This window comes from Cariama cristata, unplaced genomic scaffold (genome assembly GCF_000690535.1).
Source record: "Cariama cristata isolate BGI_N322 unplaced genomic scaffold, ASM69053v1 scaffold5600, whole genome shotgun sequence".
In the NCBI taxonomy this organism is placed as follows: domain Eukaryota; kingdom Metazoa; phylum Chordata; class Aves; order Cariamiformes; family Cariamidae; genus Cariama; species Cariama cristata.
In genome coordinates, this window is record NW_009596293.1 from 30,871 (window position 1) to 55,824 (window position 24,954).

Sequence of the window (24,954 nt, forward strand, 5' to 3'; positions counted from 1 at the left end):
GAAGGTTATGAGGTGGGGCTTCTGTAGCTGTTCAGGTACGTCCAGGCATTTCTGGCCAGTTTGGCAAGGACAGCAGGGGTGGGTTTATCTGCCTACAAGCCAGCTATTAACCATGCCTGCAAGAGTTCACATTTGAAGAGCTTAACAAATCAAACACCAAGCTGCAACACAGAATTTCTGTTGTCAGGGAAGTATTGTGCGGATTTCTTGGCTGGGAAGAAATGGATATGGAAAATATACAGGAGGGTATTTGTGCTCAGTGAATCCCCCTGACCAGAGAGGTGGGTGGGAAATGCTTTATCAAAGCTGTTCCTGCTCAGGAAGGCAATGCCCTGAGATCATTGCTTCTCCCAGAATCAGACTCCAGGTGTAGAACCTGCAAAAATCACTCTGCCACCTAACTCTGTTATATAGCTCTCTCTTTAAGTCTAGGGGAGAAAAAAAAGAACTCCTAGGATGCAACCCATCCCTTTTGTATGTACATGCATACAAAAAGTAAGAAGACAATCTAAATTAAGTAATGCACAGCTTGGCATGCCTGGGAGTGGACCTCTGCACTGCAGAAAGTGGACAAGGCAAATCCTGCCCCAGGAAATAGCTGTGCTGGTTGGAGTCCACCCTGGGGATGCAGGAAGGATGCCAGGCAGAGCCGGGGGTCCCCAGGCCCCTGGGGGGTGCTCCCTGGCAGATATGCAAGGGGTGCAGGATGAGAGCAGGCGTTCATAGTTAGCAAGTGTTTAACTTTGGCAAGTGTGAGCTAAGCTTTCCCTGGAGAGCATTTCTAAAGGTCTGAATTTTCACTTCCTATAACCACAGGCATGTGTACATCATTTTCTTTTAGAGAAGAAAAATGTACATGTAACGGTTATATAGTGAGATAAAGCTATATAGTGAAACAAATGGGAACTACAGACCACAAAATTTTATAATACCTTAAATGCATTGTCATTACTTGCTGTAATGATTGACAGTTATTTCTCTGTCTTTGCTACGGACTAACTTTAGGGTGAGGCTATTTTTTATTCACTGTTTTATATCTTTGATGCAACATTTGTACTTTTGCTGACACGCAGATTTCCATGTCAATAAAAAATATGAAAATACAAACTAAATGTGTTTGCTGCTTCTTTTTTTCCATCCCATGTATTTAATGCTATCGGATATATCTAATAAAACTTGACAAGCATACAAGATATATACAGTGAGATTCTTCTTTGGTTTGTATCATTAACTTGGTAAGAGGCTCAGGCAACTCATAGAAAAAGAGAAGTATTCTCCTTTCTTCAGTTGTTGGAAATACAATATCTTGGGAAAGTCAACCTTAGAAGAAAAAGTCATTCTAGAGTCTAATGTAAGACTGAAATGCAGATGTCCAGGTACAGTTGAGGTTGGGATTTTTGACACATATTTCAGAGGTGGGTAAGTCTATTGTCAAACATAGCAAACCATAGAACTTACAGAAAGAGGGTAACACACCGTCAGTTGGGTTTCTTGGCAATAACTGTTAATTTATAGCAATTTAAAATGGATGATCATATTTTTTTTTACTTTCTTATGAATGATTGTAGCTTTACTATTGCACTTGGAATCTTGTATTTCTAACGTGCATACTGCTTTCCAGGAGAGGGCAGTCCATACCCAGGATCAGTTGTTTTCCATTACACTCTTAATCCAAGGAATATAAGTGGAAACTCGAACGTAAACACCAGGTTTCATGGGTTGGGCACAGCCAAGGCCCCAAGAGGTGACTCCATGTTGGACAAACTTATCTTGGTCCAGACAGACTAGAGGTCCTCCGCTGTCCCCCTAAACAGAGAAAGAACAGGATGATTCCCTCACGGACAGACCCGTGTGCAAGAGCGGCCTTCGGACAGGAGGCACGGAAACAAAGGTACCTCTCGTGTCTGAGGGTCACACCGTTTAGAAGAAAACACTGGAGCTCTATCCAGAGAAGAGTTCCCTATGCATGTTGTTGAATGCTTTTACAAAGTCATCTCTTCCCATCACCCAGGTATTACATTTATTTTTGACGTAAGATTTGGTGAGAAGGAATCTGATTGCCCTTAGTAACTTAAACCGCGCTTCCTCCCTCAGTCTCTTCTCTGAGGTCTTCATGGCTTCCTATTGTTACTAGATGATCCAAGACCAAGTGAATGCATGCATTCAAGCCATATGTCTTAAGACAGGAGTGGACCCCCCTCAGTGGCCTGCTTGCCCATCACAGTGCTCGTGCCTAGGGTAGCTGCGCTGTGTTGGCAATGGCGTTGACCTGCCGGCTGGCCAGGCACTCTGCTGTTTTGACACTTCTTTACAGAGACATCTTTAGCGTTTCAGGGAGGAAAGTTTCCCTTTTGATTCAGTATGTTAAGCTTTTCTAAGCCCTTTCATGTATTTAAAGAAACTGAAGAACTCAATTTCAAAACCTAGACTTCTGGAGAAAGGCTTCATGCCACACTTGTGAGATGAGCTATTGCCAACTGTGTTCTTCCTTTTCAGCCAAAGGGAAGTCCAGCATGCATTTTGCCTCACCCGGTGTGATTTTCACAGGCACTGGCACCGACACTTGGAAATTAGTAGTTCTTTTGGCCCTTGGTATGCCTGCACGGCAGGCTCCACTGCATTGTCCCTTGACTGATAACTGAGATGTCTCAGGTTGTTAACTGAGCTAGCTTGGACATTGGAGCTAGCCTAGCCAAGGCAAGCAAAGTGGTCTGGGAAAAAAAAATCAGACTGTTAGTCATTCTAAGTTGGCTTCTATACACCTGGCTCGGGCAGCTGTGTATTACCGTGTGCTCTGTAGCTCAGGCTTATCTGAAAAATCACCTGCCCCACTTCCTAGCAGCAGACAAGGGAGCAAGGGAATCAAGCAAGAATCCATGTGCATTTTTCAGCTCGTATGTCACGTGGTGTGGCAACATCCCAAGGCAAATTCTGAGCCTCTAAAGCCCAGGAAGAAAAGCAGTATTTGATTTGAATGTGCTTACAACCAACTCTGATGCTCGCAGACTTTCTTACCTGGCAGCTGTCGGTGCCACCATGAATATTCCCAGCACAGAGCTCGTGTTTTTTGACTCTACCATTCAAAAATTCAGGGCGGTTGCATATTTTATTCTCGATTACAGGGAAACCAGTTTCCTTTAAGTAGCCCTCACCACCAGTTCCTTTGCAAATAAAAACAAAACCAAAACACAATAAATAACAAAAGTGAATGAACATCTTCACAAAACAAATATTGTGATATGGATAAACAGAAAAGTAAGCATAGTGTTTATGCACTATGCATATACTTTCCAGGCAAAATATGAAGTGATACCAAAATCAGTAAGCAGCATCAGTATTATGGTACTCATCACCCTCTACCACCCACCAAAACCCACGCTGCACTGATTGACCTTCCTGCTCCCACAGTACATCCATATGGAACCGGTATCCACTGGTATTTGTGGGAGTCATCCCCCAGCCATTTTATTTCTCTGTATCTGAGTTTTCTTCTCTGTGGAAGAAAGGAGGTAGGAAGTAAACAGGTGAAAATAGCACGATGGGCAGAAGCAAGGAGGCAGAGAAGGTGCTGATGTCCTTCTCAATCAAGATAGAGTGGGAGGTTTTGAAAATGAGAGTTTTGTTTATATTTGTGTGAGATGTGAACCAGGCTGATTGGGGGAAAAAAAATCATCCAAGAGAATGAGCAAACTCACCTTCATGTGATTAACAAATAGCCTAAATCTAGAAAAACTTTTCTTCTGACTGCTTAAAAGCCCACTTTGGGGAAAAGCAGAGTGGAGTGAGAGGTAAGAGTTGGCAGCTCCTTAGGTCCGGTTCTCCTCTCTTAGTGTTGGTTTGGGGGGTTCCAGTTTACGTGGCTCTGAGTGATTTGGGGGACGCTAAATCAGAGGGAGACAGTAGGAAGAATGGCAGCAGCCGATGAATTTTGATGAAAGAGGTATGCATGCAAGCTTGTGTGGGGTGTTTTTGGCACAAAGAGAACACACTTTGGATACAAGTCTTTATCAATCTCCAAACACAGATCTTTCAGATGTGTTAATGCTGTCTCACCTTTTGTTTCCCCCCAGCCCGTCACGTAGCACTCCTCTCTCCCTCCTAACACAGCATTTTCTTTTGGCAAACAAACCGGGATTACGTGATTATTAATGATTGCGGGGCTGAAAGAAACAAACAGGAGACTCGTACAGGATCAATCATTAGTACATTTATCCCTGATACCACCTTCAGGTTTCTCAAAAGATTTTATATACAGTCAACGTTTTTCCTTTGAAATCTTGCGCTTCAGGTAAGGGGTTTTTCTGATGTGCAAACTACTTTTGCTTTAGGCTCTATTCCCTCAGAATGTGATACACAAAAGGAAAAGATCTGAAATGGAGAACAGTTAGAGGCTTTTGGTACTAAAATTACTAACACAAATCCAAGAGAATGCTTTGACTTAGGCTAATGCATAGCCAACAAAACCTAATTACAAAGCTACTTAGGGGTATGAACGAGTGACATTTAATACACAGGTGTTAGCTTGCTCTGTCTGCATCCAGTTTGTCTATTTATAAATCACTTTCAAACCAGACACTTAGGACACAGCAGAACCCAGTCTGACTCGCCTTCGGGTGCAGCTAAGGCTAGGCTCAATGAAGAAGCCACATTAATTGTGCTGACCCTGCATCTGTTTTGGACCTGCATCACAGCCACGGAAATCAAAGCACAGGCACCATATGTTCACATCTGCTGGCAGCTGTACGGACATACTCCTTTTGATTGCACAGTGCCTCGGGGAGAGTTTCAGATGAATGGAAACAGATGCAAAAAGGGCCATTCTGGGTATTGCATCAAAGGTGTATACTGTTTGCCTGCACACTGGACAGACCTGCTGGAAGAAGAAATCTCCCTACCACAGCACGGACACAGTATGGACCGACATCATGCTAAGATCGCAGTTTTCAATCCTTGTTACCTTATCAAGGTAGGAACATGTAGAAACATGGACTGAAAGCTCCTCTAGGCATTGCCTCCTCCTTCTCTGCTGCCACTGCCTCCCCTCCCAGCAGCTGGCACCCAGCGCATTGCCAGCCTGGGTCATGGTCCCCAGCCCTCCTCCCCTCCCAAGGCAGCCCTTTCCCCTTCTGAAGCCCTGCAGCTGAATCACCTTGGTTTCCACTGGAGCTTCTGCAGAAAGGGAAGCAAGAGAGGGTCCTAAATCACTGGTGGAACACAGTATCTACAGAAACACATATTTCCATGACGCTAGCAACCTGAAGGAACGCTTCAGGTGAAAGGGTACCTGCTCAGTTTTAGCAGAGCAATGTCCGCCCTGTGTGGCTCCTTGAACAATTTCTCAACGTCTCGTTTTTGCACTGATGCTTCTAATGCTCTTTCTTTGTGTAATCCAAGGTACACTTTATACGCAGATGGCCGTGAGGACCTGTTGGAAATAATTGCACATGGTGAGCTGATGAACACATACCCAAGTCAAAGACCACTTATGATGTTATTGGGCACCTTGTTCTGCCAAAGCCAGAAAAATAAAGCCAGGTCTGGCGTAAACTTACTTTCTTAATCCCTTATTATGGCACACGAAATCAAGTTGGCAAAAGTTATTACTGTCACTCTTTGTTTCTTGAGTTAAAACTCTGCTTTAATGAGTGACGAATAGACTTGGCTCAGTTCTCAACTGTTTGCAAGCTGAGTTGAGAGACAGCTCAGGTTGGTTATTGGGTCCATTGTGTTTCGGCTCTGATTTTCTATCTAGTGGAAGAAAATGCTATATCAGATACTTACTTTTCTAAGCAGTGAGCGGCAGTAAGAACCCACTGAGGGTCTATCAGAGTTCCCCCACAGAAATGCAGGCCAAAACTGTAACGGAGCAGAAAGGCATGAAAAGGGCATTGGTTTAAAGTGGGGAAGTTAATTCTACTGAAGTTCGCCAGGTAATCTTTCTAACATGTACACCATTACAAACTAAAGATATTATTCCATGTTTTCACTAAGAATCAACATTTTACTTTCCTTGAACAATATTTCTTACAATGACAGTAGTGTTGTGTAGACATTTTTATAACACCTTATATGAAAACACCTAGCTCTTTGTTCTTTACCAGTATTTCTATAAGTGGAAAACCTTACGTGCAGTGACGTATACCAGTTTAGAGATTCTGGCTTTTATCTCGCTCTGATCACAGTCAGAGAGCTCTGCAACTGGCCTTGGTTCCTAGTTTTGCTAATAACTTTGCCAGTAGAATCAAACGCTTAGGTGGAAGGACTGATCAAGATCTGTACTATCCATACTTCAAACTGTTGGTTCTACTTATAGGATATTCTACTGTAGAATACAGTAGCAGATTTAAAGTCACTCTGCCTTTTAGTGAAAATGGTTTGGAAATTACCAGTTGATTCTCTAGGTATTTATCACAAAACAGAGCATTCTTGGATGTCTAAACTAACGTCTTTGAGATTAGCACACATAATGTATAGCTTTGAGCTATTTTTAAATCAAAAGCAAGTTTAGTATGCAGAAACCACATACTATAACATCCTATGAGAGGCAAAGTTTCCTTACATGTAAAGTCTAATCTAATGGGGAATGGTTATACCTTGTTCGGAGACTGATTTGCCAGGGCCAGGAGTGGGGATGCGAAATACATCCAGCAACAATCCTTTGAGCACACAGCTTTGGTCTGAACTTGGCTTTTCCACACTCATACTGAGCAGGAGCTACAGAATAAGAAAAAAAAAAAATCACTATAAGGAACTTCAACGTATTTGCTATACATTCATTATGCGCTCAGAAAACTAGAAGATGAACCTGTTACATTTGTGACTTCACCTTTTGATTCTCTGCAGGCAATTATATACCACGTACCACCTATATTTTGTTAGGTTACCTTCATCTGGAACACTTAAAAATGCCTGGCAATTTTTTTTCACATACACTTTTCAGTGGTCAGCAAATTACGCAGGAATAGATCTACAGTCAGATAAAAAAAAAACAGAAGGGGAAGGAGAAGGAAACAGAAAGAAAGAAAAAAAATTCTCCCAACATCTTTAAATGTACTCTTACAGATGCCAGCAATGCAAAAGCTGCACTGGCACCTGTTTTCAAACTAATCTTGGTGGTACAGCACGTGAAATTCAATCACTGTCTCTGTGGAACAAAATTTTGTCCGCTCTTATCTTTTAGTACTTCTGGATCTTTTGGTACTTCAGATGACTCTGAGTTATTAAAAAAGGGTAGTTCTTATTTAGGCATGGGAAACTGACTCTTATCAACACAGAATTCAGAATTTGTTGCCGACAAAAGGAACTAATGAAATTAAAGGCAAAAGCCACATTTTCTCTGTGCTTTAGCTGAACATCTGAACAATAAAAAAAGCATTAATATTAAAAAGAAATTAGATCTTCAAAATGAGTACAATAGCCATGTGAAAATGTCATTTTTCCGCTAAGAGTCCCAGCTGAACACTTTCAATGCAGTAGTATTTTTATAGTTAGAGTATGTGCATGTTAGAGAACATCTTTCTTTTTCTTGTCTGCTCCAATTTGGGGTTTTGATCAGAGCACATTTTCTGCTGCTCACAGCTGAGAGGGTAGAGCAGCAAGAAAGTCACCCTTCTTTTGAGTGGGAACTGTCTCTCTTCCTGGCATAGCTTTTATTGTTGATGGATGTGAATGGACTTCAGTGTCAATGATAATGTTGTAAAACTTTATCATTGTACACTTTGTCGCACTGCCTCATTTGGCATACTGAACAGTTTGATTACTACTAACAAAAAGACAAGGGTATTTGATTAAATATTTAGGGCCAGATGCGCTTTCCAGACATCTGATATGGTTCAACATCAGAGCAGGGAAAATCTCTTTTACATCCAGGACAGAATCAGAGCCACATGAGCAGGGGGTGGAAAAACATTGCTGGGATAAGAGCATCCCTTGTTCAGCCTGGCCACACACACAGTTATGCCAGGTGACCAGGTGGGAGCAGGGCAAATTTCTGCAGAAACAACCCTATTTTGAAACATCCCCATGAGTTTCAGTGGGTTCCAGGTACATCTTGTGCTGGGTTTGGGCCTTCCAAGGAACACCTTCCAAGGAACAAGCACCATTCTTAAGACTTCAGACACACATTTTGAGCATCACTTCCCCACAGCCTTGATTTCCAATCTAAAGCTATTGCACTTTCTCAGATCAGTCTTTCAGATGAATCACTGAATATCCTCCACTTGTCATAAAAAGTTACAGGAAACAGAGACACTAGTCTTTAAAGGAATAATTACGGCACTTGGGAATGTCACAGTACTCCCAGGCTTTTCTTGGGTCTGTTGTGTAGCACCAAGGTCCATTCACGTCTCCGTCAGGATTCCTGCAGTACTGTAACGAAGAATAAAGACATCAGCTATTAAGCAGGGGACAAAAAAGCCTACCAATGCACATTTCAAAATAAAACCAAATTAAATCTGGGAAACATTTTTTTTTATCATTTCCTTACTGATGAGTGATTTCAAATTCATTTTGGCAAAATTTGTTTAATTTTTCTATTTGCTCTGTGAGTTTAGAAAAAGATTAAAAAAATGAAACCTCTTCAACACTCTTCAGCCAGTAAGCTTCACTGGTGCAAGCTTGGACCTCTGAGCTCTCAAAAAGTAGGAGATCTTGACCTAGGATGGGGTTTTATAAAGCACTAAACTGTCTACTCCTGCTTCCACTACAGTTAGTAGGAGCAGTAGGGTCAGCCACGAGGTTTCTTCACGCCCACTCTGGTTGCATGACTCTGGGGCGCTCGGTGGTTGTGTAACCTGCTCTTGCACAACTTGATGATGCCCGTGAGTGCCAGGGGCAGGGGTGCAGCGTGCACCCCGACGTGGGGTGCCTGGTTAGCTGAATCACTCTCTAGGTCTTACTGGCCATACTGGCTGATCTCTGCTCAGCCCAGACACCTCACACAGCTGCATGCTACCAGGTATGTTTCTAGTTCTCTTCCCTACTCTGAAATACATCCCTTGTCCCAGGAAAAAAGAGAAAATATTTGCTTCCCTTCCCCAAGAGTCCCTGACAAATGCAAGAACCAAAAAGTTACAGCAGGCAGGTTTTCTGGGGGAGTTTCCCCAGCCTGAGGTGGAATTCAATACAGGGTATATGCTGCTGTCAGAGTATTGACCAAGGCAAGCTCTAAAAATCATATACCTGGAGAAAAAATAATTCAAGCTGGCAATATCAGACAAGCTCTTTATATCACAAACAGAGCTTGTGCCAAACCAGGCAAGTATTGTATACGGGGTGTTACAAGTCCAGACAACTAGTGATGAGTACCTGATGAGGACTAGGGAGATGAAGGTTGGAGATGGAGAATGACTTACAGGATGAGTCAGACTCATGCAAGTCCTTGTATGACGGGCTGCGGCAGAAGTTGGAGGGTTGGAGGGGGAATTAGTAGAGGATGCAGGCTGCAATCCGTCAGCTCTATATCTCAAGGAACTTGCACTGAACGTTGGATCCCTTGGTCATCTCACCTGTCACTACTACTACTGAAACCTATGACCGCAGGTGCTCTTTCTGGCAGAGGAGGCAGAGATGCTGCCCACAGACCAACTCCAGTTAGCCCTTAGTAGCGCGGAGAAGCAAGTGCCCATCTGAAGCTCCTTGGCTGTGCTGCAGAAGCATTCAACAGAGTTTCTGGGCATCTGTGTGTCCAACGAAACTACAGACTACTCGTGTCAACAAGAGTTATCATGATCAGGTTCTTGGATTGAACTGAGAAAATAAATTCATTCACAAAGACCTGGCATGAAATACTTGCTGAGAGACCATGAAGAAGACAGGCGAAGCCCAATGACAGCAAATATTAAATGAACAGCTGCTTACATTTCTATCCAGGCCTGCTCCTGGGTGAGTCATGGGAGTGAAATAGTCGTGGCTATGAGGTCTCTGAGAACTCCACTCTTGACAAGTCCTGCCCCTTCCAGTTTTTGCTACTGTGCCACGATAGTCTTTACCATTACCGTTAATGCAGTCTGTGAAGAAAGAGGAAAAGGAAAAGATTGTTAGCTGTGAGCAATTGGGATGTGTGCATACTTAATGGTGGCGAAGGAGAAATAAATTTGAGAAAATAGTACTAGGACTTACACCTCCTACATGATATGTATACAACGAAAGGACAACATAGTGTCAATGATGGCTAACAATCACATTTTAATTTCCTTGCATTTTAAATGTTTTGTTCATTATCATGAAAGTCATAAATCAAAGAAGCTTAGATTCAGTTGAACCCTCATGACTCCAGAAGCCAGGCCCACAAAGACCATGCACTCATGAGGTCTCTTCCTTATAGACACTGATATCTGTCCAATGCCACATTTTACAGTAGGTAAAAAGCAGTAATACATGTTCAGCCAAAATTATTAGCCTTCTAACCAGAAGAACATGTCATAGCAAAAAAAATGAAAGTTGCAGCACTCTAACCATCTACTGCATAACAAAGTTATATCTGAACTGAGTTAAAAAAGCCAGCTGTCCTCTGGTGGGAAGTGGAGCACTGGAAATGTGAATGCATGGCACAGGAAAAGACTTTTTCGGAACAGTTGCCAGCAAAATGCCATCACCTCTATATTTGCTGTCCTTGCTAGTAGCCCTCCCACAGTAGTGTGGATACTACTAGCCATCTGTTTCCTTCTGTTCCCAATATTGCCAGATGTAGTAGATAAAAGATGCAAAATTAATGTAAAATCGAATACAGAAATCCTGCTATAAAATTCTACAAGAAAGTTCAGAAAATGAAGAGAGTGGATACAGTATTGTATTAAATTCTGTAATTATCTAGAGTTTCCTGTATTTCATCCTCATTAAAGTTTTGATGATGTTTCTATAAAAACCAGCTTGTTGGTTATGAGCATTTCTGGGAGAAGCGGGAAGTATTCTCACCAGGATTTGGTTCCAGTGTTGTCTGAGGAGGTTTTGGCAAAGTCACTGGTACACGGTCATCACACCTCTTCAGGTTGCAATACTCCCATCTCACACCGGGGTCGGTGGTGTAGCACCATGGGCGGCTGTCGGCATCTGGGTTTCTGCAATAATTCTGCTTCAGGTCCCTACAAATGGAAGCATATTATATTCCCATCCATGCCACTGCTCTGAGAAGAACTTGAAAGAACGTTTTAGAAAGCAGGTCTGCTACAGAGTTAGCACATATCATTTATCATGAACACTGTGCAACAGAAATCTTTTTCCCAGCATAAAGAAATCAAGAAACATATGCAGAATATTTAAATATGCCAAATACTTATTCACTGATAAATGCTTATAGTAGAATACTGTTTACAAATGAGGATAAGTAAACGCACATATGTATATTAAAGATATAATTCCTTTCACCTTTTCAAATGCATTAATAGCTTTTAAAAAGAAATAGCTTTTTGCATTTTTGAATAAATAAATAGTAAATATTAGGAATAACAAAATAAACCATCCCTTCCTCAAAGCTCTAATGAACTGCAGACTAGGAAGCGAAAACTTGAATTTATGAATAAGCTCCTATATAGAATCAGTTCATTTCAGTATAAGGGAAAATTTATGATAACTCTTAAATCCTTTAGAAGCGATGTAGAAACACACAGTTAGTTAGTCTTAAGCATAACAGTGACAACTGTGGCATGTTTCAAAATGAGGTTACTAGAAAAGATGAAATTTATGATAATTCTTAAATCCTTTAGAAGTGATGTAGAAACACACAGTTAGTTAGTCTAACGCGTAATAGTGACAACTGTGGTATGTTTCAAAATGAGGTTACTAGAAAAGATTTCCACATTAAAAAAAGAAGAAAAGGAAGGGATTATTTTTATCAAGTACACTCCATTCCCAGCTTTGAAATCATGGTTGTGTAAAGATGATGCAAATCTAAACGAGCTCATGAGGGGTCATTGTCCAATGAAAGATGGAAATGGGAAATGCACCTACGCGTTTGGGAACTGGTCTGCCGTTTTATTGTGTCGGTGGGGTGACATTGAGCTCCAGGCTTGACATTTCTTTCCCGTGAGAGTGAAAGAAGCTGTGCCGCGGTAAGTCACACCATTGCCTCGATAGCACTCCTCAGTAATTTGAGCCTGCTCAGGCACATCAACAGCTGTAGTGAATAACAGAAACCAGTCCCTTGCATCTTAATACTTTGATATTTATACATGAGCATAGAAAGCCAACAGAACACAACAAGCCAGAGTATTTCACTGACCACCACAGCACACTCTCTGTAACAGAATCCTTCTCAGACTGTAGATCAAAGGGAAGATTTCAAAAAATGTTTGTAAAAATTTCATGATAGGCTGGATTAAAAGCACTTGTACATCAATTTTACTGTCATGCATGGGGATTTATTTCAGCTAACAATCCAAATAGTTCACATGTGGATCAAAACATCTCCAGGGCAGGGGAATATCTGTTCCTTTGCCACAGATGCATGTGTGGAACAAGCCTGCCTTGTGTAAGGAGAGTTTTCTTTTGATTGCTTTTTATGAGGTCTTGGTTCAGTGCTCTTAAATTATCTTAGGTTTTGCTTTAGATTCAGTTTTTCAGGAGCTGGCACATAAAGCTAATTAACTTTTCCATGGAACATTTGAAAATTTAAAGGTGGAGGGAACCAGCACTTGGCAAAAGGAGAAGACTTCTGTTACTGCAATTTTTCCTGAGCTGGGTCAGTGGATGACTTAAATCCTTCTGTACTTATCCACCAGATTGCACATACCAGCCTGGGCTCCACACCAGGCTCAGGAATTCAATTGTACATAGAAATACTGACAGTGACAGCAAGAATACAACTGAGTAGAGTCATACGAGATTTTTCACAATAAACCATGGTAAGCCTTCATTTCCAGATGTCTCCCGTTGTTCTTACCAGGGGCCTCTGGCTCTGTCCCATCACAGGAGGGGATGGTGCAATATTCCCACCGGGCGGTTCTGTTGGTGGTGTAACACCATGGCATCTTCTCACCATCGGGATTTCTACAGTAGTTTTCCTCTAGGCTCCTGAAACAGAAAACACGGCTAAGAAAAGCCCCTCATGGAAACCTAGTAAAGGTTATAAACAAGAGGAGAATGTACTTTGCTGCCTAGTTTACTGTTGTATTGACTGGGGGGTAACCGCTGCTGTCATTTACTGATGTCATTTACTAGGTGAGTAACTGCAATGCCCTGGTGTTTTGGATGTGCTAAACCAGACCCCTGCTAGATTGATGGATGAACTAAGAGATTGTATTTCTTGTAGTACTTTTGAGGCCAAGAGCAGCACAGCAGAAACATAGGGTGAAAGAATCTAGCTAAAGAAATCTAGCTAAAGAAAGAATCTAGATAAAAGAATCACAATTGTAACTTTTTACTCCACTTTGCTTCACCTGAGCAACAATACGGTGGTAAAAGGATGAACTGAAGAGGGAAAAAGTCAACCAAGCAGAGCTTGAAAGTCAGAAGAGGAGACACTAGTACCCAAAACCAAAGAAGTGAATAAAAAGAAATGTGCAAAAAAATTGAAAAGGTGGAATCTAGCGGGTGATGAACGCTGGTGTAACCAAAGAACTTTGCAATACAGTTGAAGAAAAGTGAAGTAATTCTGTGCCTCGGTGCTTCGCATGGACACTGAATAATAACGGAGAGATTTTGCTTACTTGCAGGGATAGTTTTCAGGAGTGCGAGCATGTCTGTGAGGAGTTTGGGAACTCCAGTGCTGACAGGTGTTTCCTGATTCAGTAACAGAGATTGTGCCTCGATAGTCTTCTCCTCTTCCTGATAGACACTGACGCCCCGGCGCAGGAACTGGTGGGGGTGTTGCTATCACAGAAAAAGGAACCAAAATTAAGCAGTGCCTTCTAGACACAGTAAAAAACAAAACCAAAAGTGCTCAGCTTTATAATTAAGCTGGCTTTTTAGCTTTCTTTGCAGGTAAGGTTTAAAGATCAAAATTGTTTGGAAAGTCCAAAAGGTAGAGAAAAGATCTAAAAATACCTTAACTTCTCTTTCTTCCATTTTAGCATCTTCACAAGCAGTCAGACTGCCAGAAGGGCATTTGCACCTGCCCCTTTACAGCAGCCACAACACAACACAACACAAGCAAGCGCGAGTAGCCTCATCAGAACAAAGCTGGAAAGTGAGCAAGTGGTAATACTGTGAAGAAAACCGGGGTGAAAGTGGCCGGCTCATCAGTGATAGGTACAGGTATAGATGCAGATATAAAAGAGATGTACTCTGGTGAGAGTCAGAGACAGCAAGGATGAGGTCTGGCAACAAGCCCCAAAGATAAGCATCGTGGCAAAGACAGACCTTTAGGTGAAAAGGAAATTGAAAAGGTGGAGAATTGAATTGGAAGAGCAAATCAAAAGTCAAAAGATTTTCAGGAAGAGTGAAACCATTTGATATCAAAGAGGAACATCAGAAGAAACATCAGAACCACTGAAATGCCTGGTCATGGAAAAACTCATCAAGGAAGGGAGATGTGCTCCAGATAAAACCATCAGAAATGCCTGTGCCAGAAATGTCTAGCCTCAAAAGAGCTATCAGAGGTTCATTTCAAGGTTATTTATTTTTTACTTTGAGTTAAAAACAGTCTTTTATTATTTCCTTTATCTTTGGGGCTTCTTCTATTTGTTCTAGCACCACCCTGAATGGAAGCTGTCTAGATGTCTTTGTGTCTAGGAGTCAGACTCACTGCAACGAGGAATGTTGCAATATTCCCAGCGTTTAGTCAGGCTGGTAGTGAAACACCAGGGTTGAGGTTCACCATCGGGATTACGGCAATAATTCATCTTCAGATCCTTCTCTGGAAAACTGAACAGGAAAAATAATTTTTAAAAAAAGTCAGTAATGGCTGTAACAATTACCCTGTCTGGGGCAGGGTGGTCTTCAGGCCACCGTTGATGATAAACAACCCATCACAGAGTCTGACTCACTTTTCCGGGAGGTATCCATGAGAGTGAGGTTGCTGGGAGTCCCAGCGCTGGCACTCAAGCCCAGACACCGTTGTCGCAACTACTCCGTGGTAGTTTTCTCCACTGCAGTGCATGCACTCCACTGTAGGAGCAAGGCGAAATGAGGACAAGAGAGACAGAAAGTCCTTGAGGAACTGGTCCATAAACACTCATCTCACATGAAGCTCAAGAGCTTGATCAGAGCACAAGGCTAAAAGGACAATATTTTTTTTGGCAAAGTGAAAGCTTATTTTTCTTGGTAAGATGACTTTAACTAGTTGATCAACATTATAGACTATAGTTTTTAAAGAGCCAAATTAAAACTACTAGGCTATAATTGAAAATCTGCTTTGCTGCTGACACATTTATTGAGTTTTGCACTAGCAACTGCCATTTAGTTCAATTCTAGGATTCTGATAAGTGAATACACTCATATACCACATTTTTTATCTAGGGAAAAAAAAAGACTTTGTGTAGCTGTTTTGGGGGTCTTTTTCAACACCTTGTTGGTGTTGAAAATGTCTTTGGAAAGTTTCAGGTTGAACTGAACTCAAGTTTGGAACAAATACTCAATTAAAAATAAAAATATCTGAATAACTTCATATTCTTTAACACATCTTCCGAAAAGGGAAAGAAATCAGTAAATGTATCCTGACCTTCACACTCAGGGATGTTACAGTAATCAAATCTGGTAGCAGGATCTGTTGTGTAACACCAGGGTCCCTTTACATCGTTATCGGGATTTCTGCAGTAGTTTTCCTCCAGTCCTGCATCAGGATATTTTTCAGGTGTGTAACTGGAATAGAATTAAATGGGGTTAGAGAGTAAGGAAAGGGTCCTAGTTGTTCAGCTGAGGACTCTAAAAATGAAATATTTAGCTGAGGACCATTCTGTAGATGATGTTTGCTAGAAGTCTCCTAATTGCAACTATGTGCCACTGCTGAAGAGTTAGAAGTGCCATAGCTACAGACTTCAGGAATATGGTGCCTCTAAGGCCAGTCACATCTGTAATACTTGCATTTATCCCAGCTATTCAGTTTCCAGTAATTTTTGCGCAGTCGAGGTATCATGTAGCATGTAGAGAAAAGTCTCCTCTGCGACATGTTCCCTGGGAGACTCAATGAGAAGATATTTGCTGAAATGTGAGAGTTCTCTGTAACCCGAATGCTATGCCTTCTCAATAGGAGGTTACTAAACAAACTCAGTTGAGTGTTTTACATTAAATACAAGAAATATTGTCCTGTTAATCATCTGTGGATTCACTAACAAAATGATGTACCTCTGACACATCTGCTGCGTGTTATACCTTTAGCCAAGAGAAGAAGCTCTTGCCCTGGTGAGATAATTGGAAAATTTTTATTTCAGCAGAACCTGATGGTTCCCTGTCTAGTGTTTTGCTCATGTAAGGACCACAAAATTTAAACTGCCAAGACTGATAATGTCCCTGTTAATCATGCAGCCCCAATTGCAGGTCTCCGAGTCACAACTCAGATTAGAGAATTATCTTATTCTAGAAAAGTACAGAAAAATATTTTATAAGCAGACTTTGAACACCAAACAAACTGCTTATAAGACTACTTAACACATACAAATGGCAAAGCAAAATTTCAGAAAAACACATAAACATATATGAAAAGGCCTTACTTTGGTTTATGGGGGGCATTATCAACCCACTTCTGGCACGGCACACCTTTCTGAGTTTTGGCTTCTGTTCCTCTGTAATCCACCCCTTTTCCCTCCTTGCATTCTAGAAGATAAACTGAAATGATATGTGCTTAATTAATCAGTATCATGACATGTCCATTGGATTTTAGCATATACAAAAATCCATTTTCATGCTAATACATTTAAATACATTTGATCATATTTTGACTTTCTTATGCCATCAAAAATAAACCACTCACATTGTAAAAACCTATGAGTTATCTGATGTTTAGGTTAAATTAATTAACATTGAAAGATTAATGTGACAGCCAAAAATTTCCAAACCAGAATTCCAGAGAGATAAGTGTAACACAACCCGGTTCTTTTGAGAACATACTATAGTAGATTTAAATAAAAAAATATGCTTTTAACATTTAAATGTGTGCTATAACAAAACAGAAACACATTCTGTTTTCAGTGCTTCCTATGATGTTATTATAGGTATGCACAGTAATTAAAATTAAACCTTAAAAGAGAAGCTACCTGAATTCAGCTGAAAAAGGTAACAGGACAGAATCACAGATGCATATACATAGTATTTTACCAGTTTAAACAAGGAAATTTTTTTTAAGTTCATATAAATGTGGATGACATTGTTTCATTAAAGTTCACCATGTGATGAATGAGATTTAATTAATTGATGGTATGCTAAAACAACGACTCTCTGCTGTGCAAGATAAAATCGATATCTGGTTGAAGGTGTGTATTATATATGTTTTTGGATAAGATTTTGGAACTTAATAGTACCTTCATGAAAAAAAAAGAAAAAGAAGGAGTGAAAGAATTAACAATGAAATCTTGTCTTTATATGTCAAGGGGAATTTTAATGCTGAATAAGCCTGGGATGTTTATGTAGCCTTAAAACCATTAAATTGTTTTAAATTATTAATCATTCAATTAAATGAGAACTGAAAGGTCAATGCTGCCCTTTTTTCCCCAAGAGGGGGAAGCAACCATAGCCCCATTGCAGCCTCTTGGCACATTCCTTCAGAGCTCCTCTATCTGCAGTTTAGGGACAGTCACTGTCAGGCAACGTGTCCTCCGGCTTGGAAAACTAAGGAGGAAACTCATTTACCATTGCTCCAGGCACAGGGCATATTCCAGCAGCCAGTTCTTCCTTTCTAGCTGCAACGGAGTAATCCGTCTTTTAGGTTGTGACCTGGTTTGTCTCAATGTCTTTAAGTTGTGTCCAAATCAGATATTTGTGGAGACCCAGTTTTGCATCAGTTTTTCTCTGCATCAAAGCTATACCAAAGCTGACACACAAGCAGAAGACTAACAGGAGGAATAATGCCATTTTACACAGGTTTGTCTAGTCAAAAATGAAAAGAATCAATATTTGAATCTGAAATGAGGTCCAGCTCTTCTGTGGGCCACTAGGCGGTTTAGATCTGGGTTTATAGATGTACCTTTACAGACATCTTTATTTCAATGTATATATACGGGCAAGTTTACTCCAGAAACTTTAGCTGGAAGCCATTCGGATCCCTCAAACAATTTTGCAATAAATTAACATTAAAAACCTCAATAACTGAACACTGAATCAGTCAAGTGCTGACTCTTTTTGTTTGCATAAACTTTTGACTGTTTATATAACCTTTAGGGTTTTTTTCTGCCTGATGGCAAATAACTAACTTTGATCCCCAAACTCAACCCATGTCCCTTGGGTTAACTATTTACAAACAGGTATGTGGATAACAATTCCCAAATGCTAACTTTAATTCTTATTACTTTTTCTATAAGTCAGAGAAGGTCAACTTTCTCTTTTACAGCACATAACACAGGGGAAAAAAAAAATTCAAACTGTGAATTTTATACCAATTATCATCCTTTTCTTTGAACGCAATGATAAAGAGCAATTAGGTCTCATCAAGTAATTGCTTCAACTGAAAAGAATAATGTTGGTTTCAGCAATAGTATTGCAAAAGCTGGGCATGTGAAAGGAATTTCCTTGAAGTACCAGGGTGGCAGCAGCTGCTGGAGACAGTGATGTGGTCTGCCTAGGTAAAAGCCACATTTTCCATTCTATTCTGTTACAATAGAATAAAGGGATGTTGTCATTAGAATGGACACATAATTATTTGAGACTCTCTGCAAACGAAGAGATGAGCAACAGAGGAACCATCTGACAGGTACACAATCGGCTGCGTTTTGGATGTTCATGACACCCAGGTCCATCTTTTGTTTTCTGCGGGTAGATGTGCAATTTTTGGACATTTCTGTTCTGTAAAACTACAGTTTTTCACACCTTTACTGATGGGCTTCTGTTTTTCAAGAAACTAAAATCCATGCCTATGACCTCAAAGGGCTTAAAAGGATGCAGTAACAAATCCTCACTGAATATTGCAGGACTCCCATCCAGGTTCTAACTGAAGCAAATATAAGGGATGTCTCAAAAATAAACCAGAATCACAGTCTAGCTCCTAATCACAGTACTGAAGCAAAATCAGAAAGGATTATTTACATGTAAGTTATTCGTTCAATCTTTAAACTTTCTTACTTGCCAATTGATCCATTCAGTTTTCCTTCTATCATAGGAATTGCAGAAAATTTCTTAGCATTACTTAATCATGATCCAGGGAAATTCCCACCAGCTTCTGGATATAATAAAAATATCTTATGTTCAAAACATTAAATTACCTATCAGTTGTATATCCCAAAAAAGGCAGCTGGCTGTACACTTCAGAAAATATCAGGCTGTAAAGGATCCTCAGTGGTCTTTGGTCCAAACCCCCATAAAAAGCAGGGCCAGCTTCTGAGCTGGATGAGGCTGCCCAGAGCTTTGCCCAGTCAATATCTGCAAGGGTGGAGGCTCTGCAGCCTCCCTGGGCAATGTGGTCCACTCCTTACCTACCCGCCCTGTGAAAAATTATTTTCCTTACATCCACAATGTCTGAATAAAATCTGATTTGGATGCTCAGCTGCAGACCAGCTAAAGCTATTGAACTACTATATAAAATCTTCTTGCAGGTGCTATACACATAGCATTATCTTATCCTGCAAGTCTTTGCAGGTCAACAGAGAAGTAAGGATGCTGTCTTCTGGTGCTCATTGGCATTTACAGTCTAGTTATTGTGATTCTTGACTTGTGGTTAGAAACTGGCCTATTGAAACCACTGCATGGTTTGCAGCAGCTGAGAATCTGGTTAATTTTTCCTTTTCATGCACCTTCCTTTGTTAAAGGAGACCAACTTCTTGATAGATACTGTATTTTCTAATTTCTGAATATTCTCAAATGCACTAATGTTTTTTAGAAAGTAACAAATCAGCAAATGGTGAAAGGCAATGTTCACAAAGTAATTTAACACAGAACAGTAGTAATTCTATTCAAAGTTTACCACATTATCTTACATCTGAATGATCAGGAAAGAGATCTTTTCTCCCTTGTGTCTTACGAAAGCCAGAGAACAACACAATGAAATTTATGATACATCAAAAGGAAAACACATTCCTTCTTCCCTGTATATAGAAAGAGCTCTGTGCTTGATTATTTAATTAAAAAATAGACTTAAAACCCAATTGTTTGTCTGCATCTAGCATAAGGTGATAGATTTTTAAAAGAGATGATAAAAAAATTGGATAGTTGTCATTTCTCAAAGACAGACTTCCTATTTTCAGAAAGAATAGGAGATCAAATAATCCTCATCTATGACAAAAATGATCAGAAATAAAACATGTACAAAAGGACAACACTAAAATTCAACTGATTACAATTGATTAATTAATTACAATTAATTACACCATAAAAATATAGATCAAGATAAAAGTTTCACCAAATTCATTAACTGAAGAGTATAAACATTATATAACGATATACAAACACTATACAAATGGATCATTTTTATCTGAAGCATAGTTAACACTCTAATACTTCCGACAAGGTGTGCAACTAAAAGAAAGTTGATTTGAGTCCCACCCAAGTAAACTGTGAATTTTCTTTAGTGATAGAAATGAAATTATTTGGTAGTTTCCATCAGTTTTCCCGTGGGCAAAGGTCTGTCCCAGAGACCACTGCCAGCACAAGTAGCTCCTCCTAGTACCCTCAGCAGAGAGGGAGAAGATGCAGCTGTCGGTTGTTGGCTGGTTTAAAAGGAGAGGCGGGAAGGGACCCTTAAGCATCTCCATTACTCCCAGCACCTTCTGCGTTCCCTGAGCAACAGTGCTCCTTTCTGCCTCTGGACCCTAGGATTTAGGCAGCAGGAAAGACGCTGGAGCACTAATCTGGGGGAAAAAAAAAGGGGTACCGCTGCTATACGAATAATGTGGCAAAACCCAGGTCTTAGGTAAGGGCAGAACTACCCACTTTGTCTGATCCTGTGAAGGCTTAGCCTCCATTTACAGTAGGGTTATGTGAGTCCCGCTGGAAAGCATATCTCAGTGAAATAATATAAAAAAAAATAGACATACTTCTTTTTTCATAAAGAACTGCATTTGTTCTTCTGAATATCACTGCTGTTTTGGTGTTCTCAGCCAATGTCAAACACTGTTGGTCTTTACTGGTGAATAAGAAGGCCCTGTTGAAATTAAGAGGAGAGAGCAATGTAAGAAATAATAGCTGAATATGTGCATTATTTTCCTGAAGAACTCTAGTATTCAGTTATAATTTTAGCAAGTGCTGCACTTCAGTGATATTTAAGATTGAATGATGTTTCACAAATCATTGAGTATTACATCTCTTGTTTTCAGTGGTGACTCTAACTCCTAAGTCTTCATACGAAACTTAGGTTGAAAAGGAGCTACATGAACAAACTACAACAAGGGATTAAAAAAAAGGTTTATAATGTGTCAGACACTCCAGAGAACATGCTGAAAAAGATATATGCACAAGGGACCTTGACCTCATTTTAAAAAAAATTAGCGGTCATTCAGGAAGCGAGACATTCTACAGTATTCAGCAGTTACCAGGGAACAGGTAAAACACAACAAGTCAGGACCTTAAATTACCTTGTGATAACTGTTCTGAGTCATCGTACATGAAGCCATGTAAGCACTTTGGAAAACACTGCTGTTTGTCTTTTCAGCGAGTGCCTAGGCTGTAAGTCTGCAAAACTGGAGGGGATGGTGTAACCTTTACAACAGCATCTAAGGAAAACTCCTGACAGGCTAAGTCATTTTTACAGCTTGCTTCTCTGAACCAAAAAAAAAAAGCAGTAGCAGTATCTCATTCAGTGGATCAGTCTATACCAGGAGAGCAAACACTGACAAAGCCCGTTCTGTAGCCCTGTGACCAACTGGCACGGTCCCAGTGTGCCCGTACTTGTAAATCCACGCAGGAGAGGGATCACGTCTGGACTCCCTGCTGTCAACCATGTCCATGAGTTGTCAGGGCAGTGCTGGTTGTCCTGGGTCAAAACTGAACTGGGGACTGTTCCCCTCCATCCAAGCCCAGCTCTCTGTAATGTTAAATTTATAAGTAGGGATGTAGCTAACGAGCATGGTCCAACACACTGCTAAGGTGGGGTAACAAGTCTGAAGTATTGATCTGAACTCATTGGTCTGAAGCACTAACATGAGGGTGCCGCAGTGCTGGCCTGGCCTTAAAGCTCTGCCTAACATTTACCTTTCTTCCCTCAGATGTTTCCCTGCCAAATAGCATCTGTTCTGTATTGATTGCAATAGATCTCACATAATTAATTAGGGAGCCAAGGACAAAACACTCTGATGTTATTACAGTGTCAGGTGATGGTAGGCTCAGAACCAAGGCAGAGGATAAGGAATGATGCTGTGTCTGAATATGCCTCAAAAGGGAACAATAATCATCTTCAAACTGTAAATGTATAATCTGAATATACAGACCTGCCCTCTCTGCCTTCCTCCCTACCCTCCTGAGCCAAGTACTACTGATGCTCCGCACGTCTCTGTGGTTTTCAGAGAGGGGAGTCAGATCAAGGGGAACGGGTGGTACTTCACACGCTCGGACAGCAAACCCCTGTCATCCTTCAGGGTCGCATCTCTTCAAAATAAGTCTCATTTTCCCTTTTGATTTAAAACACAAAGTTACAAAACACATTTAAAAAAGCAGCACCAGAGTACCTCTGCCTTGAATAAAAGCCTGATGGAGAACCAAGCCCTGGAAACAGCCCTGTAGACAGTCTGCTGAGTTCAAAAAGATAAGCTGCACAAGTGGGAGATCAAGAAGTCATGAAGACAGAAGAGAAAATCTCCCTGCCTTGTACGTGAGGACTGCCTCCCACTGCAGGAGCAGATCTCTCTCTCCTCGGTACTCCCGTTGCCTGCGGTACTGCTGAACCTCAGTGGGCTCCAAGGCTTTGGCACGGGAGGCTCAGAAGCCTCCGGCTCAAAGCAAAAGGCTTCCCTGAGGCAGGAGCCTGGGTAAAGGCCAGTGGCACAGTCTGGTCCACGTCTTTCATGCTTTCTAGCCCCTGGTTAAATGCAAGTGCAGAGAGAGGGCTTGGCTGGAAGTAGGGTTTGGGACCGTTAAGGTTTGGATGGCTGTCTCTTTCTCAAAGTAAACAGAAGTTACATAAGTCCAAATTCTAGTAAAATTCAGAGTAATGGATGTATCTGCAAGATAATAGGTAAAGAAATGAACATAAGCAATGCCATTATTGCTGTCCTAAATTTCCAAGCTCTTTATTGTAAAAAGAGTACAAAAATCTTCATAAAACCATGTCAAGTTGGTTTTCAGTGCGCCAAGCTATGCATCAAGATGTCATTATGTTTTCCAACAAAAATTCAACATGATTTTCTTAATTTCTCTTTCTGCTGTCTTCATCCGTATGTCCCAGGCATTCCGTTTCTATATATCTTTTGTTTTTCCAGCAAACCTCAGACACACATACTCCTAAGAAATCCCTCAAAAGTTCAGACTGCTGATAAATATGGCAGATTGCTCCATCATCTACAATGAAAGATATATGTGGGAACCATTGGAAATTACCTGCAAGTAAATTTATTTTCAGTTTCACATCGCTCTGCACATTCTTCTTTACTATTTGTTCTATAAATTTGCTTCCTTGGGTTAAGCAGCCAAGCTCCCTCTGTTCTCACATAGCTGTCTAGTATGTTTCCTTGCACTAAAAGGAAAAAGAGAAAAAGAGGTAAAAATGTGAATGCTGATATGATTTATTTCAAACTTTCATGTTAAATTCATTGTCACCTTGTTGAGTAAATCAACATTTAATGCTGGAATAATTGAGTTAATGGTGATAAAATATGAGTAAATCTTGCCTTCCTAGTATGGTGAAGGGTAGCATCACTGAAAACCCAATGTGAGGCACGACAGAGAAGTGGCTTGAACAGCACTTTGTATCATTCTGAAAGTCATAACAAGTAACACAAACCTAGGATATAAAGTGATGGGAACAGAGAAGACGACCCAAGGAGGGAAAAAAGTGAGATATTTCAGAAAGAAGGTATTGGTCGCCCATACTTTGGAGAAAGTGGGGAAGTGGGACTCGACAAGGATGTGAAACAATGACATCCATTGCTGGTAACTACCCACATGGAACGACTTCAGTTTTATCAGCCACCTCATAGGTGCCTCTTTTCAAGTGCTCTTGCTCTTGCAAGAAACAAGCCATCTTCAGTCACCGGCGTTATCACTGTGCTCAGGTTCAGTTTAATCATTTTCATAATAACTCTGTATTGAACTTACTTAATAATCAAGGTAGTAGATGTTGCCCTCCATCGCAGTGAATTAACACAAGACATTAAACTGCTAAATAAACTCACCTAACAACCTCTGGGCTACAGCTGCACGTGAAATATATAGGATACTGAAAAATTTAGCTATGCTTAGCAGTAAATTCAAAAAATGTTCAAGTACAATCCTTCTTGTAAAGGACTTTGCCATTTAGTAGTTTTTTTTTCTGTTAAAGCTATGCAATCTCTGAACGCTTGGATGTAGTTCACAGCACTGCAACTTCCATGAGTTCCAGCTGCGGGGTCACGGAGTTGCACGAGTCCTGTGATTTTTACAGTTTCTTTATCAGATGAGCCTATGACTCTACTGACAAACGTTTGGCGCTGGCAGTTACCTGTCCTGCACAGTTTCAACCCCAGACAGAGCTGGCCCGCGGTCTCTGCAACACAGCTCAGTCCTGCTCTGTGCCTTTACGCCGTTGCTGAATGAAAGGCGTACAAGGTATGAATCAGACCCAGGCTTCTCCCGTGCTGAAGAGAGGGACTTCTTCTTTCTTCATCTCTTTCTCGGCCGTATCCCGGTGCCAGCCGGAGGGACGGAAAGCAGCCACGTCCCACTCCAACCCACAGCCTGTGACCGCAGGGCTCCGTGGGGATGTTCGATGAAAGGTCTCTCAGGGTCCTCCCTTTCCTGAGAAACACTCTT

At 40.9% G+C, this 24,954-nt stretch overlaps 1 protein-coding gene across 1 annotated transcript in view; it reads right to left on the reverse strand.

Annotated features, from left to right (window-relative positions):
• Positions 1 to 1,226: 1,226 nt before the first annotated feature.
• Positions 1,227 to 24,954, reverse strand: part of PLG (plasminogen) — a 25,886-nt gene continuing 2,158 nt past the window's right edge. The window contains exons 2-19 of the mRNA XM_009705300.1: positions 23,545 to 23,680; positions 21,051 to 21,157; positions 16,584 to 16,698; positions 15,596 to 15,735; positions 14,922 to 15,042; positions 14,681 to 14,799; positions 13,644 to 13,806; positions 12,878 to 13,008; positions 11,947 to 12,112; positions 10,915 to 11,081; positions 9,859 to 10,007; positions 8,274 to 8,367; positions 6,594 to 6,714; positions 5,782 to 5,856; positions 5,285 to 5,425; positions 4,054 to 4,160; positions 3,016 to 3,161; positions 1,227 to 1,806 (exon numbers count right to left, since the gene is read on the reverse strand). Coding sequence (XP_009703602.1) covers positions 1,645 to 1,806; positions 3,016 to 3,161; positions 4,054 to 4,160; positions 5,285 to 5,425; positions 5,782 to 5,856; positions 6,594 to 6,714; positions 8,274 to 8,367; positions 9,859 to 10,007; positions 10,915 to 11,081; positions 11,947 to 12,112; positions 12,878 to 13,008; positions 13,644 to 13,806; positions 14,681 to 14,799; positions 14,922 to 15,042; positions 15,596 to 15,735; positions 16,584 to 16,698; positions 21,051 to 21,157; positions 23,545 to 23,680 — 2,360 coding nt within the window. The 3' untranslated portion in view covers positions 1,227 to 1,644. The remainder of the gene's footprint in view (positions 1,807 to 3,015; positions 3,162 to 4,053; positions 4,161 to 5,284; positions 5,426 to 5,781; positions 5,857 to 6,593; positions 6,715 to 8,273; positions 8,368 to 9,858; positions 10,008 to 10,914; positions 11,082 to 11,946; positions 12,113 to 12,877; positions 13,009 to 13,643; positions 13,807 to 14,680; positions 14,800 to 14,921; positions 15,043 to 15,595; positions 15,736 to 16,583; positions 16,699 to 21,050; positions 21,158 to 23,544; positions 23,681 to 24,954) is intronic.